At 41.8% G+C, this 17,907-nt stretch overlaps 1 protein-coding gene across 1 annotated transcript in view; it reads left to right on the top strand.

Annotated features, from left to right (window-relative positions):
• The window catches only part of NREP (neuronal regeneration related protein), a 77,898-nt gene that overhangs the window by 40,735 nt on the left and 19,256 nt on the right, over positions 1–17,907 (top strand). The window contains exon 3 of the mRNA XM_069226474.1: positions 15,099–15,176. Within this exon, the coding sequence (XP_069082575.1) occupies positions 15,099–15,176 (78 nt within the window). The remainder of the gene's footprint in view (positions 1–15,098; positions 15,177–17,907) is intronic.

Below are 17,907 nucleotides of genomic sequence, written 5' to 3'. Positions count from 1 at the left end.
AACTTCAGTGAAGCCAGGATAGCTACAGTGTCTGTACTTATCTAACACACAACTACAAGATGGAGATGTGCCTAAAACTAGTCAGCTGAGAACAAAAGAATCCAAAGTCCACACCCGATTGCTCGCCTTGACCCTGTCGAATATCAAGGGTAAACACAAAACTGATTTGAGAAAGGAGGTCACCTGGTTCCTTTTCTGAAAAAGGATGGTGCCACATCTTAGTCAAGATCAGTGAATGTAAACATCCAGAGAAAGGGTGAAGGTGGCTTCTTACCGCATGTGTGGAATTATTTGTTTTGGGTTTCATTCTTAATTTGGGTCTTAAGTGTGGAGCATGTCATCAGGTTAGTATTGATCTAGTGCAAAACAGCACTCAGTAGCTTTGTTGCACTGTGCCTGATAAGATTCAAACATGCTATTTCTTGTCTTCAGATCTTCTCATCTCATTGACCATGCTGTATGTCTAAGCAGGGCATACATTTTAAGGTGGGGGTAGTGGGTTTTTATGAATGGATATGCCTGAACCTCCTAAAACTCCCAGGATTCTGAAGGCTATAGGAGAAGATATGAATGCACAAAGTGAGTAAACCCCCAATATTTTTTCAGGTATTGCCTGGAGACAGCTTTAACTGTTTTGCCGGCCTCATGTTTAAAAAAAAAAAATAGTAAGTATGCACCCACTAATACTATACAGAGGTTTTCGATCTCTTCATCCATTGGACTCTTGAAGCGTCATGCACATTTATCTTCTGCCTACCACAGCATGGAGCAAGAGGCAATGGGTCAGCCCACCGAAAGGGTGTGCTTTTCACTGCCTGTGCTGTAGGGCCAGTGCTTCCCCTCTATATGTTTGAAAAATAAATACATGAAAAACACCCTTAAAGAGGCAAGGCTTGTGGCTTTCCAATGCTTATTATAGCTGATACCTTTCCCCTGTTACATTGCAACAAAAGAATGAGTTTCTAAATCTAAAGCTGGCAACTGTGCGACCAACCACACTGCAGCATTTATTACCAACACTTGGTTTTGGCACAGTATTTGCATTCCAGGATGCGAAACAATTGTAATTCATGTGCAGTAACAACACACATCCGTCCGGTCCTTTGTTAGCAGCTGGTCGGTATGCACCATTTCACTGACTGCAGAGCTAGCTTGGTAACCTTAACAGTCTAAATTAGAATCTTGGCATGAAAACAAACCTAGGACACAGTGCCATATTCCCATGTACCTCTGTTGCCCAGAAGTGTTTTCAACATCAACCCATGCTTTATTGTAGACTGAGATTCCTCCCAGAGATACATTCCTGGCAATGTGGACTGTCTGGAAGGACAATTTAATGTGATATATATTATCACTTTTTTTTAAAAGTGCCAGACAGCGATTCATCACAATTTAAGGCTTGGTAGACCAGGCGCTCTTTAGACTTGCCAGTTCTTGTCCAATCCGTCCCTTTTCGCTTTTACTGAAAACTCTAGCAACTGTGGAAAAAAGAAGGGAAGAAACACTGGAGTCGAATTATTTGCTGAGATTTCACAGTCATATTCCTGCAAGTACAAATCGCCATACAATTTATACTTTAGACTTTCATATCTTTAGTGTTACACATACTAAAGGGCCTGTAGTTGCAGAGAAAGTAAACATATTGCCACCATTTGGAATGTATGTTTTGTATTTGCCTTGTTAATTTAAAAAATATTTCTCCATTGTTACCATAAACACATTATTTCATTTGTATGACTTTTCATTTACGTGGGAAAATGTACCTGTGAGAATATCTCATGGTTGTCTCTTCATAATAGCAGTTAGTGTAATAATATGGATGTTTATTAGGTGGTAATGTACGGATGGGCAGTGCATTATGGTCGTTGAGAAATGTGGGACATTGTGCAAAAGACCGTACAAATATCACCGATGGTAGGGAAATGTACAGGCATTACATAAGGACACATTAAAGCTAACCACCAAGACTGGCACTGAAGTGCACAAGGGAGTGTATCGTAATGGCTGCCTGCAAGAGTCCACAAGATGAACCCTACTCCGTTTTCAGTGCCTGGTTGAGAATGTGATTGTGACTGGATACTTTCAATAAAGTGTTGAAAACATTGGGGGCAGGGCAAGAACTCTACGAGATTTCTGCTTTTTCATGACACCTAGCCCTCTGCTTGCCCTTTAATGCCTAAGAGACATACCTTCCTAATGAAAACAAAGGGCCGCTTGTTCAGTCCAGAAAATCATGGACCCAATTACGGAACCCTGCATCAGTATTTCTGGGCCCTGGCAGTAATACTGCGGGCATTGGTGTTTCAGAGATGCAGGTATTACTTGTTTGAGCTTGTGAATGGATTATAACCTCGTTAATCAGTCATCTACACAATTCCCAACAGATTTTTCATGATGACCCAGCCACCGCCTATTGCACCAGGTTTTCAAGGTGAAAAGTCCATGTGAACAAAACCGTGATTTTGTGGGTTTCCTGCTGGATTTTATATTCCCAGTTCTTTTGAGATAGTTTGGCAATCTGTGGGGGTCATTCCGACCCTGGCGGTCATAGACCGCCAGGGCCGGGGACCGCGGATGCACCGCCAACAGGCTGGCGGTGCATCCAGGCCAATTCTGACCGCATCGGTAAAGCCGCGGTCAGAAAAGGGAAACCGGCGGTTTCCCGCTGGTTTTCCCCTGGCCTGAGGAATCTCCTGCAGCGCCGCCATGGGGATTCCGACCCCCTTCCCGCCAGCCTGGTTCTGGCGGTTTTGACCGCCAGAACCTTGCTGGCGGGAACGGTTGTCGTGGGGCCCCTGGGGGCCCCTGCAGTGCCCATGCCAATGGCATGGGCACTGCAGGGGCCCTCTAACAGGGCCCCACAAAGATTTTCAGTGTCTGCATAGCAGACACTGAAAATCGCGACGGGTGCAACTGCACCCGTCGCACCCTTTCCACTCCGCCGGCTCCATTCGGAGCCGGCATCCTCGTGGAAGGGGGTTTCCCGCTGGGCGGGCGGGCGGCCTTCTGGCGGTCGCCCGCCGGCCCAGCGGGAAACTCAGAATTACAGCGGCGGTCTTTTGATCGCGCTGCGGTATTCTGTCGGGGGAACTTTGGCGGGCGGCCTCCGCCGCCCGCCGAAGTCAGAATGACCCCCTATATGTCGTGCTCCACATTTTCATATTTGGTGCACTGAGTTGATCAAACATTGTTTCATGCTCTTTGCAACGCCAGCCAATTCAGAAACATCTGAAAGCCTTCTGCAGGCTCTACATTTGGGTACCTAGCATTTGATCACTCCTGTCTGCTACCCTTTGCTGCCTGTCTTGTCCAAGTACATCTGTCACAAAGACCTTTGAGGTTGCTGGTTCTTTTGCAAGTATTTCACTAGAACCAAAATCTTTGTATTCTGGCATCCATGGAGGCTACCTTTGTGAGCAGATTCTGCCCATTGTTTGGCAGGGCAGTAGACTTGAAAGACAATGGAGCTGTAATTTATTAAGGAGCGGGATGTTAGCAGGATGTTTTTCCTCTCTGTACTGGCAAGAGTGCATGTAATGCAGCAGTGCTTGCTGCCTAGAGAAAAAGATGACCAGGGTGGATCCTAGGGTACACTTCAGCGCCCCTTGGTAAGAATGCAAGTAAAACGAGCATTGGCAAGGCCAGTACTTCTGGCTTTAAAGGGATGCCTTATGGTAATGTAAAGCCTTACAAGTAAATGGCGTGGAAATGAATATGTATTTGTGTGGAAGCACGGAACAGCAGAATAATATTGGTGTAGGTTAAAAGAGCATGTGATGGTTGCAGTATCAAGACAGGCCAAAATTGGTGAGGGGATAGTTGTCATTCACAAGAATACTTTAAACTGTGTTGTACTCCTCTTGACATACCTGGTTGTGAAAGCACTTCCTTTTATATCACTCTTACCCCTAATTTTTCTTTTTGAGGGGTCCTAGCCTATCGCCCTCCAGGACCAGCCACACAATTTTTAAAAACACTTCCAGATGCGTTGGCTGGCATGATCTTAAACCAGCCCAATTTTACTTTTTTGGGTGATTTGAATATACATTTTCATGAGCTTATTTGTGCTGTTGCAGGGAATCTCCTACAGGACCTAGCTTCCCTACAATTGTTTCAATTAGTTGAAGAACCTACCTCAAGATAGGTCACCTACTTGACCTAAACTTTCTGCAATCTTCACAGTAGCTTAGTAATGTGTCCTAAAGCGGTCACTTGGTCGGGCCACTATCTTATCCCTATTATTCTTAGTTCCCGAGAAGGACCAATTTTTCACCCAATTTTTCACCCTGATGTTAGGAAGCTAGATATTGATGGTCACGATAAGACCCTAATAGCTAAGAATTTTCCCTTCCAACTACTCAACCGAAGCTAGGAAATTATATTAGTGAGGCAATTCCAAAATGTAACGCTTGGATTACCTCATCCTTAGACAAGAGTATTCTGTTTAGGACTAATAAAACTGGTCATAACTCCAATTGAGCCCCATGGTTTAATACCGATCTGCAGGAACTGAAGAAGGAATGCAAATTCAAGAAAGGAAGTGGAGAAAAACATATGCTACAAACTGTAAATCAGAATAGAAAAAAAGCAGTAAAAAGATACCACTTCGCTATCAAAGAGGCACGTTCTGCCTATTATTCATCACACATACATAAGTCATCTAATAGTTAATTTGTTGGCAAACCCCAGAGTGCAATCTGAGAATCACTATAATGAACCTGCTAACTTCTTCCTAAAAAATGCAATGATATATATGTCTTGTACTCAGATAAGGAAATATACCCAGATGGCCTGATACCTGGTACTCATGATATCCTGCCTTGTAAAAATCTCTTAGAATTTCCCCCTATTAGTAAGCAAGATTTAGCAGGATTAATAACAGTCAGATCTGAATCTCCACGAGACCCTTCACTAACTCCTATGCTTTTATGAGACATTGGTTCGGTTCACCCTGTTCTGGAAGAACTGTTGAATCTTTCAATACAGAGTGGAAGCGTGATTGTAAGGCCTTTGTTAAAAAAATGTTGCTAGACCTACATTAGTAGAAATTTATGGACCTATATCCTTCCTTCCAGGGATAAGCAAAATGTTAGAAAAACATGTTGATTACCATATCATTATTTTTGGAAAATTGTGGTAGTTTCAGTCCTACCTAGATGGGTTTTAGGCCAGGATGTGGTACAGAGACCACAATATTAGCTGTCACAGAAAAACTGAGAAAAATTATTGACCATGGCAGCTAAGCACCAGTAATACTGATGGATTTGAGCTCAGCTTTTGATACAGTATCACACTCAGTATTACTGCAGGGCCTGAAGGAGGCAGGTGGTGTTGACCTTGTTTTCATCCATCCTAATGGATAGGAGCTTTCAAGTATGCACGAAGCAGTTTTATTAGAAGATCCATCCTCTGAAGTGCAAAGTACCTCAGTGCTCATCTTTGAGGCCCACTCTTTTTAATCTGTATAGACATCCACACATGGAAATTGTGCAGTCTTATGGCCTTTCAGTAGTGTCATATGCTGATGACACTCAGATTGTTAACTTTCTCACGCCTGCTACAACTCTTATCATAGATCAACTTAAGTTGTCCCTAATAGATGTTGAGAAATTGATGTCAGATAGCTGTCGCAAGTTAAATGAGGACCCAATGGAAGTTATGTTGGTTGGTAATGTCTTCAGTCGATGGCCACTGATTTGCTGGCCAGATTCCCTAGGCAGCCTTCCAACCCCCAAAAATATGGTAAAAAACTAGGGCATTTGGCTGGACAGAAAACACACCTTGGAATAACAAGTATGGACCTTGGCAGCTAGTTGTTGTGGAATGTTGAGAATGCTTAGGGAAAAATTAGAATTTCTACCTTTTGTATTGCAGACACTTGTGGTTCAGTAATTATTTCTCTTGCATCTAGGTTATGGGAATTCTCTTTATCTTGGAAGCTCACAATATGTGGTAAAAAGGCTGCAGGTGATGCAAAATGCTGCTGCATGTATCCTAATAAAGATAGCAAAAAACATGCAAGTATCCGGATCATTGGCCTCTTTACACTAGCTACCTGTTAAACGGAGGATTACATTTGAAGTACTCTGCATGGCCCACCAAGCCTTATATATTAAAGATCATTGACTACTTAGTCATTTGATATGATCTTTTATGCTGAAATCAACTGATTCACATCAACTGAAGATCACCAAGATCTGTAAGACTGGTAGTGTTGTCCTGTATTTTGCAAATCTCGTCCCCAGACTTTGGAACGCTTCACCTTTGAAGATATGCAAAACTAAGGAGGGATTGACTTTCAGAAAGCAATTTAAAACTCTACTATTTGTTGAAGAAAGCTAAATATGATCTGGATAATAGCGGTATAACTTTGAGAGGCTCCATATTCTTTACAAATGCGTAGGCAGGACTTGACTAAAAATCCATGTAGGTTAATGACTGCCCTCCTCCCACCGATGCTACTGCTAGAGAAAAACAACATAAATGATCTAGTTATCTAAAACACTTTTATAGCAGTTCGATGGCATATGTGTGCCCCAAAACTTTCAAGCGTAGGCAGCTGGCTAAATAAACAAAATCATCATAGCTGTGTGGTGGACAAGCACTTTTTTGTGGAAGCACACAGCTTCTGCCTAATCAAAACATTTTCCTTTCCCTTCATTAATGCATCTTCACTTTCAAGTGAGGGCAGAACAAAATCTATTAAAGAGAGAAACTGCTTCCCTCATTCCAGATGACAATTGCTTTGCTGCATTTGGTGGGTATGACTGCGAGCTAAAAGAATCGTTCCATTTTACAGGAATGTATGTTAGAGTGTGCCCACTAGAATCAACGTGAACTGTACCACTAATACTAACTGGAAATATTATATGTATTGAAATAAATGTTCCATACTAATATTGAGCTTTAATAAACTGAACCTGAAAAAAAACAACCACCTGTATTAATAATACCACAGTCTGTTTAAAAACCAAATATAGCTTTTTTATTTATATTATTTATATTATTTGCAGTGCATTTGTAGAGGGGGGAGATTCCCTAACTCCACAATTGAGCTACGAAACCATGCCAATAACATCCAAGAGTCAACGCCACATCTCCTTCCCTTCTATGTCTGTTATTAATGTGAATACATCTTCTTTTAATCATGGCTGCCACTTTTTCACCTCGCCCATTCCATCTTCACTCTTTTTCTTCCTCGACTCTCCCTTTCTGTTTGCTTCATTGTGCCCAGAATACATGCTTCCGAATTGAGCTTCAGCTATGCTTCATTTTTTGTTATGTGAACTGTCTCCCTCCCATCATATGTTCCACTTTCCTCTCACCCTTCATTTGTTGGCAAGATTTTCTTTTTCCAAACGTTTTTGAAACTCTTTTTTTATATTCCTATTTCTAGTCTTCTTTCCAGTCTACAGTATTCTTGACTCATTTTTAATGCTTGTTGATGTACATTCATTTCACAATTCTTAAAGCCTCTTAGTGGGCAGTGCCTAGTTGCCTACAGAGGGGGACCAACCTTTTTAACCTGGGGCTTTTATAGGCTTTACAAAAGAATAAAAAGTGTGCCACTGTTTCCACATCCCGCCCCACGCTGAGCACATATCACACTCAGAACACCACTTTAAAACTAAGAACCTAGAACAGTTGTTCCCAACCTGTGGTCCGCGGACCCCTGGGGGTCCGTGAAACCTCCACAGGAGGTCCGTGACTGCTTAGAAAATTACATAATATTAACAGATTAGGTCCCCAGCTATTGGTAATGACACAGTGGGGGGGTCCCCGAAATCCAGTAAAGATTCAGAGGGGGTCCCTGGGCTCGAGTAATGATAAAGAGGGGGTCCACAGAAGTCAAAAGGTTGGGAACCACTGACCTAGAAGTCATGATGCTGTGCACAGGGTTAGTCAAGTGTGTAAACACTTTAAAATCCCTGTAGGACCTAGCCAGATCACTCTTGGTTATTGCAGGGCAAGTCAACTCCTGGTTCCTCCACAGGCTATCCCTTCCTATATGTCTTGCGGTATCCTGGATATATTGTAGCCACTGGAGTTTACGAGCACCTGGCAAGCTCATAATCTCCTTCAACCCCTCCCGATATGATACCAACTCATGGGTTGTCTAAATTCTTCTCCAAAAATGAAGGTGCCTCAGACCTTATGCCTCGTCCATGGACCGAACATTCTTTATGACTTTTCCTGTTCCCTATTGATGGCGTAGAAGATACTGCAGAGTTTAGGAGACCTGAAAGAACTCTAATTGTATTTGTTGCAGCTTGGCCTGGCCAGTTCTATTGTGTGGATCTCTCAAATTCTAGAAGTTCAAACATTCATCCAGTGTAAAAATGTCAATTTAAAGTAGAGGAAAGAATCTCCACTTCACAATACCATTGCAAGTACAGTATCTTCGGAACGATCCAGTTGGAATTCTCTGTCTAACCAAGAGGAAAAGACAACCAGAGCTCAAAATAAGAGCAAATATCTAAATAGTCCTTACTTGTTCCTTAACAGTAGAATCAGCCTTTTGACCTCTTATGTTTGCAGTGTCATCTTTTACACTTAGGTTGGGAGCGACAGGCATTCAGGTACACTTTTGAGGCTCATAATACCTAGGCCTTGGTGGAGTTTGTGGAATTCTGCTATGCGGAATGCCACAAAGTGCAGAAAAAATTCTGCCCCACTATGCGGAGTTCTGCAAGCAGTGAACTGCTGTAAGATGTGCTGCTCGCATTGATTTTTAATGCCAGGAGTTTGTCCCACGCTGTGAAATCAGCACTAGTGGCAAAATGCACAGCGCAAGAGGGCGCTGCTTCTTATTACCGCTCAAATAGATGTTGTACTCGAATGGCAGCTTCCTCAATGCGAGCTGCAGGTTTCTCAATGCGAGCTGTAGCGTTGAGAAATCTCACCAGGAAGTGGTCTATTATTTGATTTTTCTCGCTTGCCAACCTACAGTTGGTGAGCATGAGTGAGAGGAAAAACTCCTCTCTGTGCCCATCCGTGGAGTTTTTGGGAACACCGCGCAGATCGCGGAGTGTACAAAACTCAGCAAACTCCACAGGTGGAGCGGAATTCATCGCCTACACCTAATAATAACTCCCTTTTTCCTTAAACTGCTCCATGGTGTGTGGCCAGGAAGTCCACCAAGCTGGTGAGCATCGACTCTGTTGAAGTAAACACAACCTCCATATGAATCTTGAACCCTAATCTTTCTTCTACCACAACAGCATTATGATTCAAAAACAGAGTGATAGGTTAGAAATTCCAAAATTAACTTGCAGTTTAAAGCTGGAACCATGCATGCATGCGTCTTAAAAAGAAATTTTTGAGAAAATCTCGGGAAAATGTGACGTTCCGAAGTAAGCCAAGAACGGTAAATTAACAAAGGTTTATCAATACTCATCACTCTTTCTAATGAATCCTAATTGCAGTGGCGCATTTATATGGCTGTGAACGTGTGATACATATAGAGAACACTGAGTGCTTTTAATGCTAATACTTTACCAGAATGCTACCAGGTTCAGATGTGACTGTGGCTCATTGTGCGAGGACCAGCTCACAATCTCCTTTTTCATGTACCTTGCTCTTCTGGGGCACCTGGTACACCAGCTTTCAGCACAGAACATGGAGAGACAAGCAGTGTGATCTTGGTACCCAATGGATGGCCGCCACGTTGCAGCTGTGTGTTTTTCTATTAATGCTGTTAAACCTCTTCCAAGCTTCTGCTGCAGTTCTTGCTTGTCACACACTGAGAGAGCCTTTTGTTGCTCCTTGTCCTCCTCTACTTCTCTCTCTCACTCTCTCGCTTTATCTGCTTTAACGTTGTCCTTCTTTAAATTATTTTGTCTTACCACGTCTAGTACATTCGGAATGCTTTTTTAAGCCCTCCTCTTGTGAAGAGCTCACTTTTATGATTAGCCGGCACACTGGTGCATTTCCTTGGTAAATTCCTCGAAGGCAACCACCACTCCTCACTTCTGTTTCTAACAGTTGTCACACATATATGTTCTTCTGTCTTCCAGATCATACTGATCCTCAGTTCCCGCATTTTGGCCATTGGAGATTGTGTGTGCAACCCCTATGGATCATCAAGTCTTGGTTTATATCGTTCCTTGTTCCCACTGTAAGGGATTGTAATAATTGTTCAATCACACATGTTTTATGTGTTTTTTTCTGAAGCAAGCTATTTGAATTTAAATCTTTACCTGTCTGATTTTGCATGTATTTTTTCAAATGCTTTGTCCTGGAATTCAGCACCATATAAGGCATCAGCAACTCTCTGACACTGTATGCTGCCTGTGTAACTGGCACAAATGTTTCTCCAACCCTTCCAGAATCTAGTAATCTCCCTGAAAGTTTGTACAAAACACTTTTTGCTTCTGTTTTCCTGGGAAGCCTATGAAGCAACTGAAGTGAACTTGATCCCCCAACTAGTCACTACTTCTGACTTTTTTTTATCAATTACAAACTCTGTATTTTGAACCTATCGTCTCAGTTGCCCAGTTTGAAGTCTTAGGGCCTGATTACTACGTTGACAGCTGGAATACTCCTTAACAAGCGTATTATGATCTCCATAGGATATAATTGGATCACAATAGGGCAGACGGGATATCCGTCAGGTTTGTGAAGGAGTAACCCCACCCACCAAGATCATAATCAGGACCTTAGTTACAGCATTCTTTGTGGTAGCACAAGTAGAGAAAAAATTGTAATAATAAATATCTGCACCAATAATATTGTGTTATAAGAATCTCGAGGACAAAATATCAAAAGGAAAGGGCATGCTGGGAAGAATAGATTTACTATTCCTAACTCCTCATCTGTGTGTCGTAACAATGTATGTGCTACGTATGTACATTTTTGTGGCGTTTGGTATAGAAAATCCAAACCTACTTGCCTCTCGATATTTTTTTCTTCGATATTTTGTCCATAATATTGTGGCCTCTATACTTGGGGGACAAACCCAGAAAAGCCATCACAACGCACCACAGCACATTTACAGTAAGGAAAGGTACGACTGTGTTGCCTGCGGAGTATTGTGTGGATTTGGGGCAGTAGCTGATGGATTAAGAGAGTGTCTAGACTTAAATTATCTATTTTATCGTAACGAAGTTAAAAAATGTTTGTGCCAAAAAACATATTGCGCGAGTTCTGGGGGATTTAGGGGAGGAGCTATTATCTTCTCCCTGCCTTCTGCTTCGAATTTGATTGCAGTTACCATGCTCGACAGCCCCAGTAAGCTTAACAGCATCCACCCCACTATTATTTATGTGAAATGTATGTTTTTTGTGAATCGTTGCAAACAGTCCATGCAAGAGAGATCACGTGGCATGGGGCAGGGGTTACACAAAGGACAGCGGGTCCAGCAGCGCACACACTGCCATCTTGATCTGTTTCCGGATCTGCCACTGTGCACGAGCGCTGCTGCTCTGATTGACCCAGATGCACTGTGGTGGAGTTGAAGAGAAGGCCGTGCAGGGCCCGATAGAGATGAATGGCGTCCAGGCCGAGGTTTCCGTAAGTCTGCCCTCAGGCATATAACCAGCTGGCGAAGCTTTCCAGGAATGGTGCCCTCGATCTAGTCGAATGCAGGCCGGAAATTGACAGTGGATCTCAACCAGAACTTGAATTGATTTAGCATATTTTACCAAATATTTTTGCTAGGGCGTAGCGCTGCAATTAGAGGGACAGTTTCAGTCATCCTTTATTTTATATACTGGCTGTATTGTTACAAAGGAATATTTTGGTACAACAGCACCACAGAATGCAACACAAAACATTCGCAGAACAATTCTTCTCACAATACCACCCCCGGAAATCTGCTTTCATAATACAGCGCTGAAAGGTGTTTGCACCAAGCGCTGGCTCAAATGACATAAAATAGCGTCAGTGTTTATTCACAAAAAATCTTTAGCTTTACTCGAGCAAATTATCAACCATGGTTTGCCTGTACTGAGTCCTGCTTGTAAAGAAACTTAAATGTGGAGCATTCCACACAGTCCGGTTCCTCACACAAAGCAGCATTTTGCTACCATGTAAAACTTGAATTGTGCCTGAAAGCCATTAATAAACGTGGGAGCTAATTGCGATTTCCACATTAAACTTCAATTGTGCCATAACCTATATTTTGATGACATGAACCTAGAGGAGCTCAGCTGTTTTAATGGCTTATTTAGGAGCTGCTGGACCCATACTGATAGAAGCAAGAGCTCTCAATGTAATAAATGTGATGCCCAAGACTGTACTGTACTTTTTTGTTCGGTCTCAGGTACAAGTGTTGTGTTGTCGTTGGTTGATTCTGCTCATTGATTCAGAGGGGACTAGAACAGTCCATGTTAGCTGTCTGAGGGTGGTGGTTAGGCCCCACGCATTGGTGGAGAGAGCACAGCAGCAAGTTGTATGGCTTGATGCATCATCTCAATTCTATACTGATGCTGGTGGGCTGCTCTGAATTCTCTAATGGTGTGAGTAAATAATATTGAAACTAATCATCGTATGTTACATATATAAAATCTATATAATTATTATATCATATATATAGTGTTTTCCAGCCACCTGTCCGATGTCGCCAGCCTTACCTATACAGTTAGAGCACACAGTCTGTTAGTGAAAGATAAAGGCATCGGCGAGGCATGTAGATGGCTCTGAAAGGTGTATACCCTAAGGGAATTCTGAAAGCATGAGAAATGCATATGTAGGAAGAATTGTACACCATCCGTTAAAGCTTTGCTACTGTAACACCTTGAATTGTTCTCTCTGGAAGTGGAGTACCGGGCTTACTGTGCCAACCTCATGGTAGCAGCTGGTGTCACTAATAATGTCTGGAGCATCAGTTTACTAAAAGTGACCGCTTGGCTCAGCTTGGCACATTGGGAATGTAGTGCATCAGTAAATAACAGAACACATGCTTCAATTACATTGCCAACCTTTCCCTGTCCTACGTGTTGTTGGCAAACTTACATGGTTAACAAACGTTGCTCAGTGCCACTTGAAGTGCTACGAATAGAGGAATACTATTGCTCAGGACATTGTGATCACGTCCTTAGCACTAGAGCCATCTTCAACATATATAATATATATAATATAACTATATAGATGTCTGAGAGAGAAAGGAGTTTCATAGCCAGGGATGTCATAGATATTGGAATGGGCAGCCAAGGCAGGGTACAAAGCCTTTGGCTGCAGGGTTTTTAGTACATGAAAGCGCTCCCACAGATGGACGGATGTGAAGAGAGCCATCAATTCAACAAAGCAGACATGCTATTCATGAAGTCTCTGAGAAACGCCCATCATTCTGTTGTGTAATCAATTCAGTTATAATGTCTGCTGTGTGAGTGTGCAAAACTAGCTCATGTGTGAAGTATGTGACCTCGACGGCCTAGACAATGGACTCCTTCAATCTTAAGGGCTCTGCTTTTGAGAATGCAGTCTAAAAGCCCTATTAGCTATGTCAATGTTTCCATTTTGTATTATGAGAACTGCTCATTTTATGGGGAGTAAAGGATTTTCGCTCATATGACTAAAATAGCTCCAGTGAAAATAACCAAATGAAAACCTTTTTATTGTGTGGCCTTAGCAAGCACAGATGAAACCTTTCGGGTGGAGCTGACTCCTGTATGACTAGAACAGGGTTACCATTGTGCACATGGGGAATGGCAGCCAAGGGGTACAGAGGATGTGCAATGGGTGGCGGTACTAACGGGCTTATCCATCAGTATGAACAGGATTTCATTAGGAAAGCATTCGTTTTTTCTCCACTATCTTGGGAACAATGATTTTTGTGAACATGGAAGAGCACCAAGATCAATGAATACCCATATTTGGAATTAATTTAGGCCACCCTGAGATTTTTGTAACTCCTTTACCATCACGGTGATCCAGCCATATCCACGACCCAGGGAATTTCTAATACTTCCTGTTCAATATCCTTTCAAGGCATGAGAGCTAGTGTGCTAGTAAGGGTATTGTAGGCTAACTCCTCAAGAATATTAAAGTAGCACTCATTGACTTCCATAATCTATGTTGGTAGAGCGATAGGGTAGAGGCCTGTTTATGTTAACAATCCCCTCCATCCATGTGGCTCGTTGACATGGTCAGGAACCCAGTCGTGGTCCTAATTTATGGGTGATTTTTATCCTGTACAACACTGTTCATGCATTGCACCATTGGTTGTACTTGGTTAAACAATATAGACTGAATTTCCTCTGTGGGAGCACTGCACCAGCCCAGAACTCGCTCAAGTGATGGGAGGCCTGCGTATTGCATCCAGTTGAGAATAAGCCAGGCCTTGCGCCTGCCATAGCCCTCAACGCTTGCCATGGGGTAAAGGTGCGTGTGTGTGTGTGTGTGCACTAAAGTTTTCACGTGCAGTGCAAATTGGGTGTACACAAATCCTTTTGTGAATTATACCTTGAAAAAAAATTGTTTATCCCAATGTGTTATGCACCGATTGGGAAACAATATTTGTGTATCTGAACGTAACTATTGTTTATTCCTTTTTTACACTGCCTTTGCTCATATAGCAGATGTTACACGAATATAGCATATCATAGAACCTTGACCTGCCCACCTCTGCAAGATGTTCATGTGTTTTAAGTCTGCTACATTCACATATTTTGTTGGAATTGAAATAGACATGCCAGTTGCACATGGCAGAGAAAATCAACCTTACTAAGTTTGTACCTTGTGTGTGCACGCCTTGTTTTATTTTTAATTTAACTATTTTAAATGTTTCCACTCCTATCAAGCTGTGCTGTGACTTGCATTGCTTTTGGTATGGTTCTACTTAATGTAAAGATGACATAAAACAATGATTTAAAAATGAAATGTAAACTGATAATAGTAAATCACTGTTCGTAAACTAGTGGCTGTTTCAGCTGCAAGAGGCCATTTAAAGACCTGCAAACCTTAGAGTTCAATCTTTAACCTTTTTCCAAAACAGGTCTCTTTGGTGGGCTATTGTGTTACATGTAATATCTGAATATTGAATATTCATTAAATGCTTTGTATGGCTTAGCTTTGAAGTCTTTTACAATTTCTTAGTCATTTACTATGATATTAATCTAAGAGGTTTTTGAGTTGATATGTGTGTTTTTGACCTACAGGTCTATCAACCAGCGCTAAACATGTGGGGCAACCAAGAGCCGTATGTAACCAGCCAAAGAGATGGAAGATTTCCTCGGGTAAGTACACTTTATATCAACAGTCTATGAACTGCCCAGGTATAGCGCAGTCTGACAATTATTTGTAGGTCCTCAGACATAGATTGTACCCCTATTCCAGACTAGGGTACCAGAACATGGCAGAATTCACAGTTGCATTACATTCACTATAAACCCCTGAATAACGTCAAGGGTAGGAAACAGCATTAACATCCTCTCCTTAGACCTCATTTTTCTCACTTATTGCTTCAAAATGCCCTTAGTATTGCCTGAAAACCTATCTTATCCAGTGCAGCAGAGGAGAGGTACGCTAGGTTGCAATGAGGCATAGTACCCTTGATGTAAGTGTGATTACAGGGAAATGCCCACTCCCTCTTGGCTGATAAGAGTGGCCTAGGAAGCTAATCAGCACCCTAATTAACTGAGGACACAGGTAGGAGAACCTTATGCTACCTGATTTATATAGACTCCCTTAGTAATAACGAGAGCTAGACCTGAAGAAATCCAAGTGACCTGCGAGAGCTTATTGATTTCGGCTGAAACATGTAGGCATCATTTTCAGATGTAGAAACCATAAAGTTTCAAGATACATCTACGCACCTCGAAGGTATATATACATATATATATATATCTCAGCAGGGTGTGTAGATTTGGAGTTAAAGATAGTAAAACTTTGCTTTCCCATAGAAACTTACCTTCACAATATTTTTCTCCTCCGAGACCTGGAATCACCATTTTAGGAAAAAACACAAACTGATAAAATCCATCAAAAGGAATGCAGATGAAAATATTCTTGATTGTGCAGCATTCAAAGGATGAACTGGTGTTGACTTAATGTACTTTAAAAATCATACATGTCAATAAGGAGCCGTTGACCATTTTCAAATGAGAATGACACACAGTTTTTACTTTTTCCCCAAACTTTTTTAAAATTGTTTTTTAACAAATAAACATGGCATACGCCTAAGCATTACTGATATATGAGTAGGACATATAGTAAGTTTGATACAAATCGTCCTAATTGCCGTACATTATATACACAGAGATAATGACATATTGTCCGCTACCCCATCAGTCTATTTATTCCAAGATAGTTGAGTAAAACTCGGAGATGCCAATGGGGCTACAGGTAGCCAGTGATATGTGGGGGTGTAAGGTGAATATTTCCACTGGGAGGTCTTGGGTTACATCACATCAACACAGTTTCCCAGATGCTATCATGCTTGGAGGGGCAGCCCCTGTCTTTGTACCTTCTCATCCAAGAATCCAGCAGTAATCCGTACCAATTCGCCAATGATGTAACATGACACTGGGGACTACTTGCCCTGCAGAGTTCTTACTTCTACAACAGTGGCTCCCAACTTATAGTCCGGGGTCCCATGGGGGGAGGGGTCTGCGACTACTTGGAAAATGAAATAATATTAACAGATTAGGTCCCCAGCTTTCAGTAATCACTCAGTGGGTGGTCCCCAGATTCCAATAATGATCCAGTGTGGGTCCCTGGGTTGCAGTAATGATAAAATGGGGGTCCACAGAAGTCAAAAGGTTGGGAATCACAGTTCTACAACATTTTTGTAATAGCAGCGTTTCAAAGCAGAGCCAGTTGGTTTCAGGGAAGTTATCAGTTTCTCATGCTCATTAAATGAGAGAAGTTCTTTATCAATTTGGAAAACTCCAGGCCTTAGGCTTCATTCAGTACATGAATACATAAGAAGGTTATACTCTCTTTTGCAGTTTCTTTTTTTATGTTGTTAAGTTTATTAAAAAGAAATTGGATAGGGAATCGGCCAGCTCTCTTGTTTGAATGGCTTCATTTCGGTTAAACCATTCCAAGTTTGAATTATTCTCTTGAGTAATGTTCAGCATTTAGTGCTAGCAACCAAAAGAATCCCATACCCCAAAAGAGGATATCCAAGGGTTGTAAGGTTTTTTTCTAGTTCTTCTACAGTGAAAAGGAAAAACTTCTAAAATTAAATGCATTGTGGACAACAATGGTGATCCCAGCGCTCTGCGATATGGGTGAAAATGACTGTCCAGGCAAGTGGTTTTCTAACAGGCAGAAATGTTAGGGAGGAAATGTGAATTGCACGTTAGACTGGTGAAAGTGTAAATGAAAATCCATGCATATATTTTAGGTAAAACAACCAGATCTTATGGTTAGTAGTTATGATTTTGATCTAGGCTGTTTACTAGTAGCTAGGCAGTGGACATTCTGAAGGACAGTTAGGTTGCTTTTGATGCTCTTTGTTGATAATACAAGGCAGCAAGTTTGGAACGTATTTCTTTCAATTCTGTGGTGCGTAGTATGGCAGCAGCAAGGACCCGCAGTTTGGTGGATACTTGAGCCTGCTGAAGAAAAGACCGATTTTGGGATATTTTGTCCCCAGATTTTATGAAACTTAATTGAACTGGCTATTTTTTTACTTGAACCAACCATCAGAAGCACGCAGCTACAGCTGTTCACAAACATTTCCAATTAAAGAATTATTGATGCTGACTTGATGAGTTTATGGTGCTGAACGTCCAGCGCCTACATGAAGCTCAGCCCAAACGAGACAGAGTTCCTGCTATTGCTAAGGACAAAAAACAAGATACAGTACAAACCTGACTCATTGCTATGAAATTTGACAGCTTCAAGCCTCTTCTTCCACCAAAAGACAAGTCACAAGGATTCACCCTGGACACCTACCATCAAGAAATATGTTGCCCAAAAAAACAAAGATGGCCTGGGACCAGCTCTCTCTTCTAAAGA

Source organism: Pleurodeles waltl, chromosome 1_1, assembly GCF_031143425.1.
Source record: "Pleurodeles waltl isolate 20211129_DDA chromosome 1_1, aPleWal1.hap1.20221129, whole genome shotgun sequence".
NCBI classification, from domain to species: domain Eukaryota; kingdom Metazoa; phylum Chordata; class Amphibia; order Caudata; family Salamandridae; genus Pleurodeles; species Pleurodeles waltl.
This window is presented reverse-complemented; position numbering and strand designations above follow the sequence as displayed.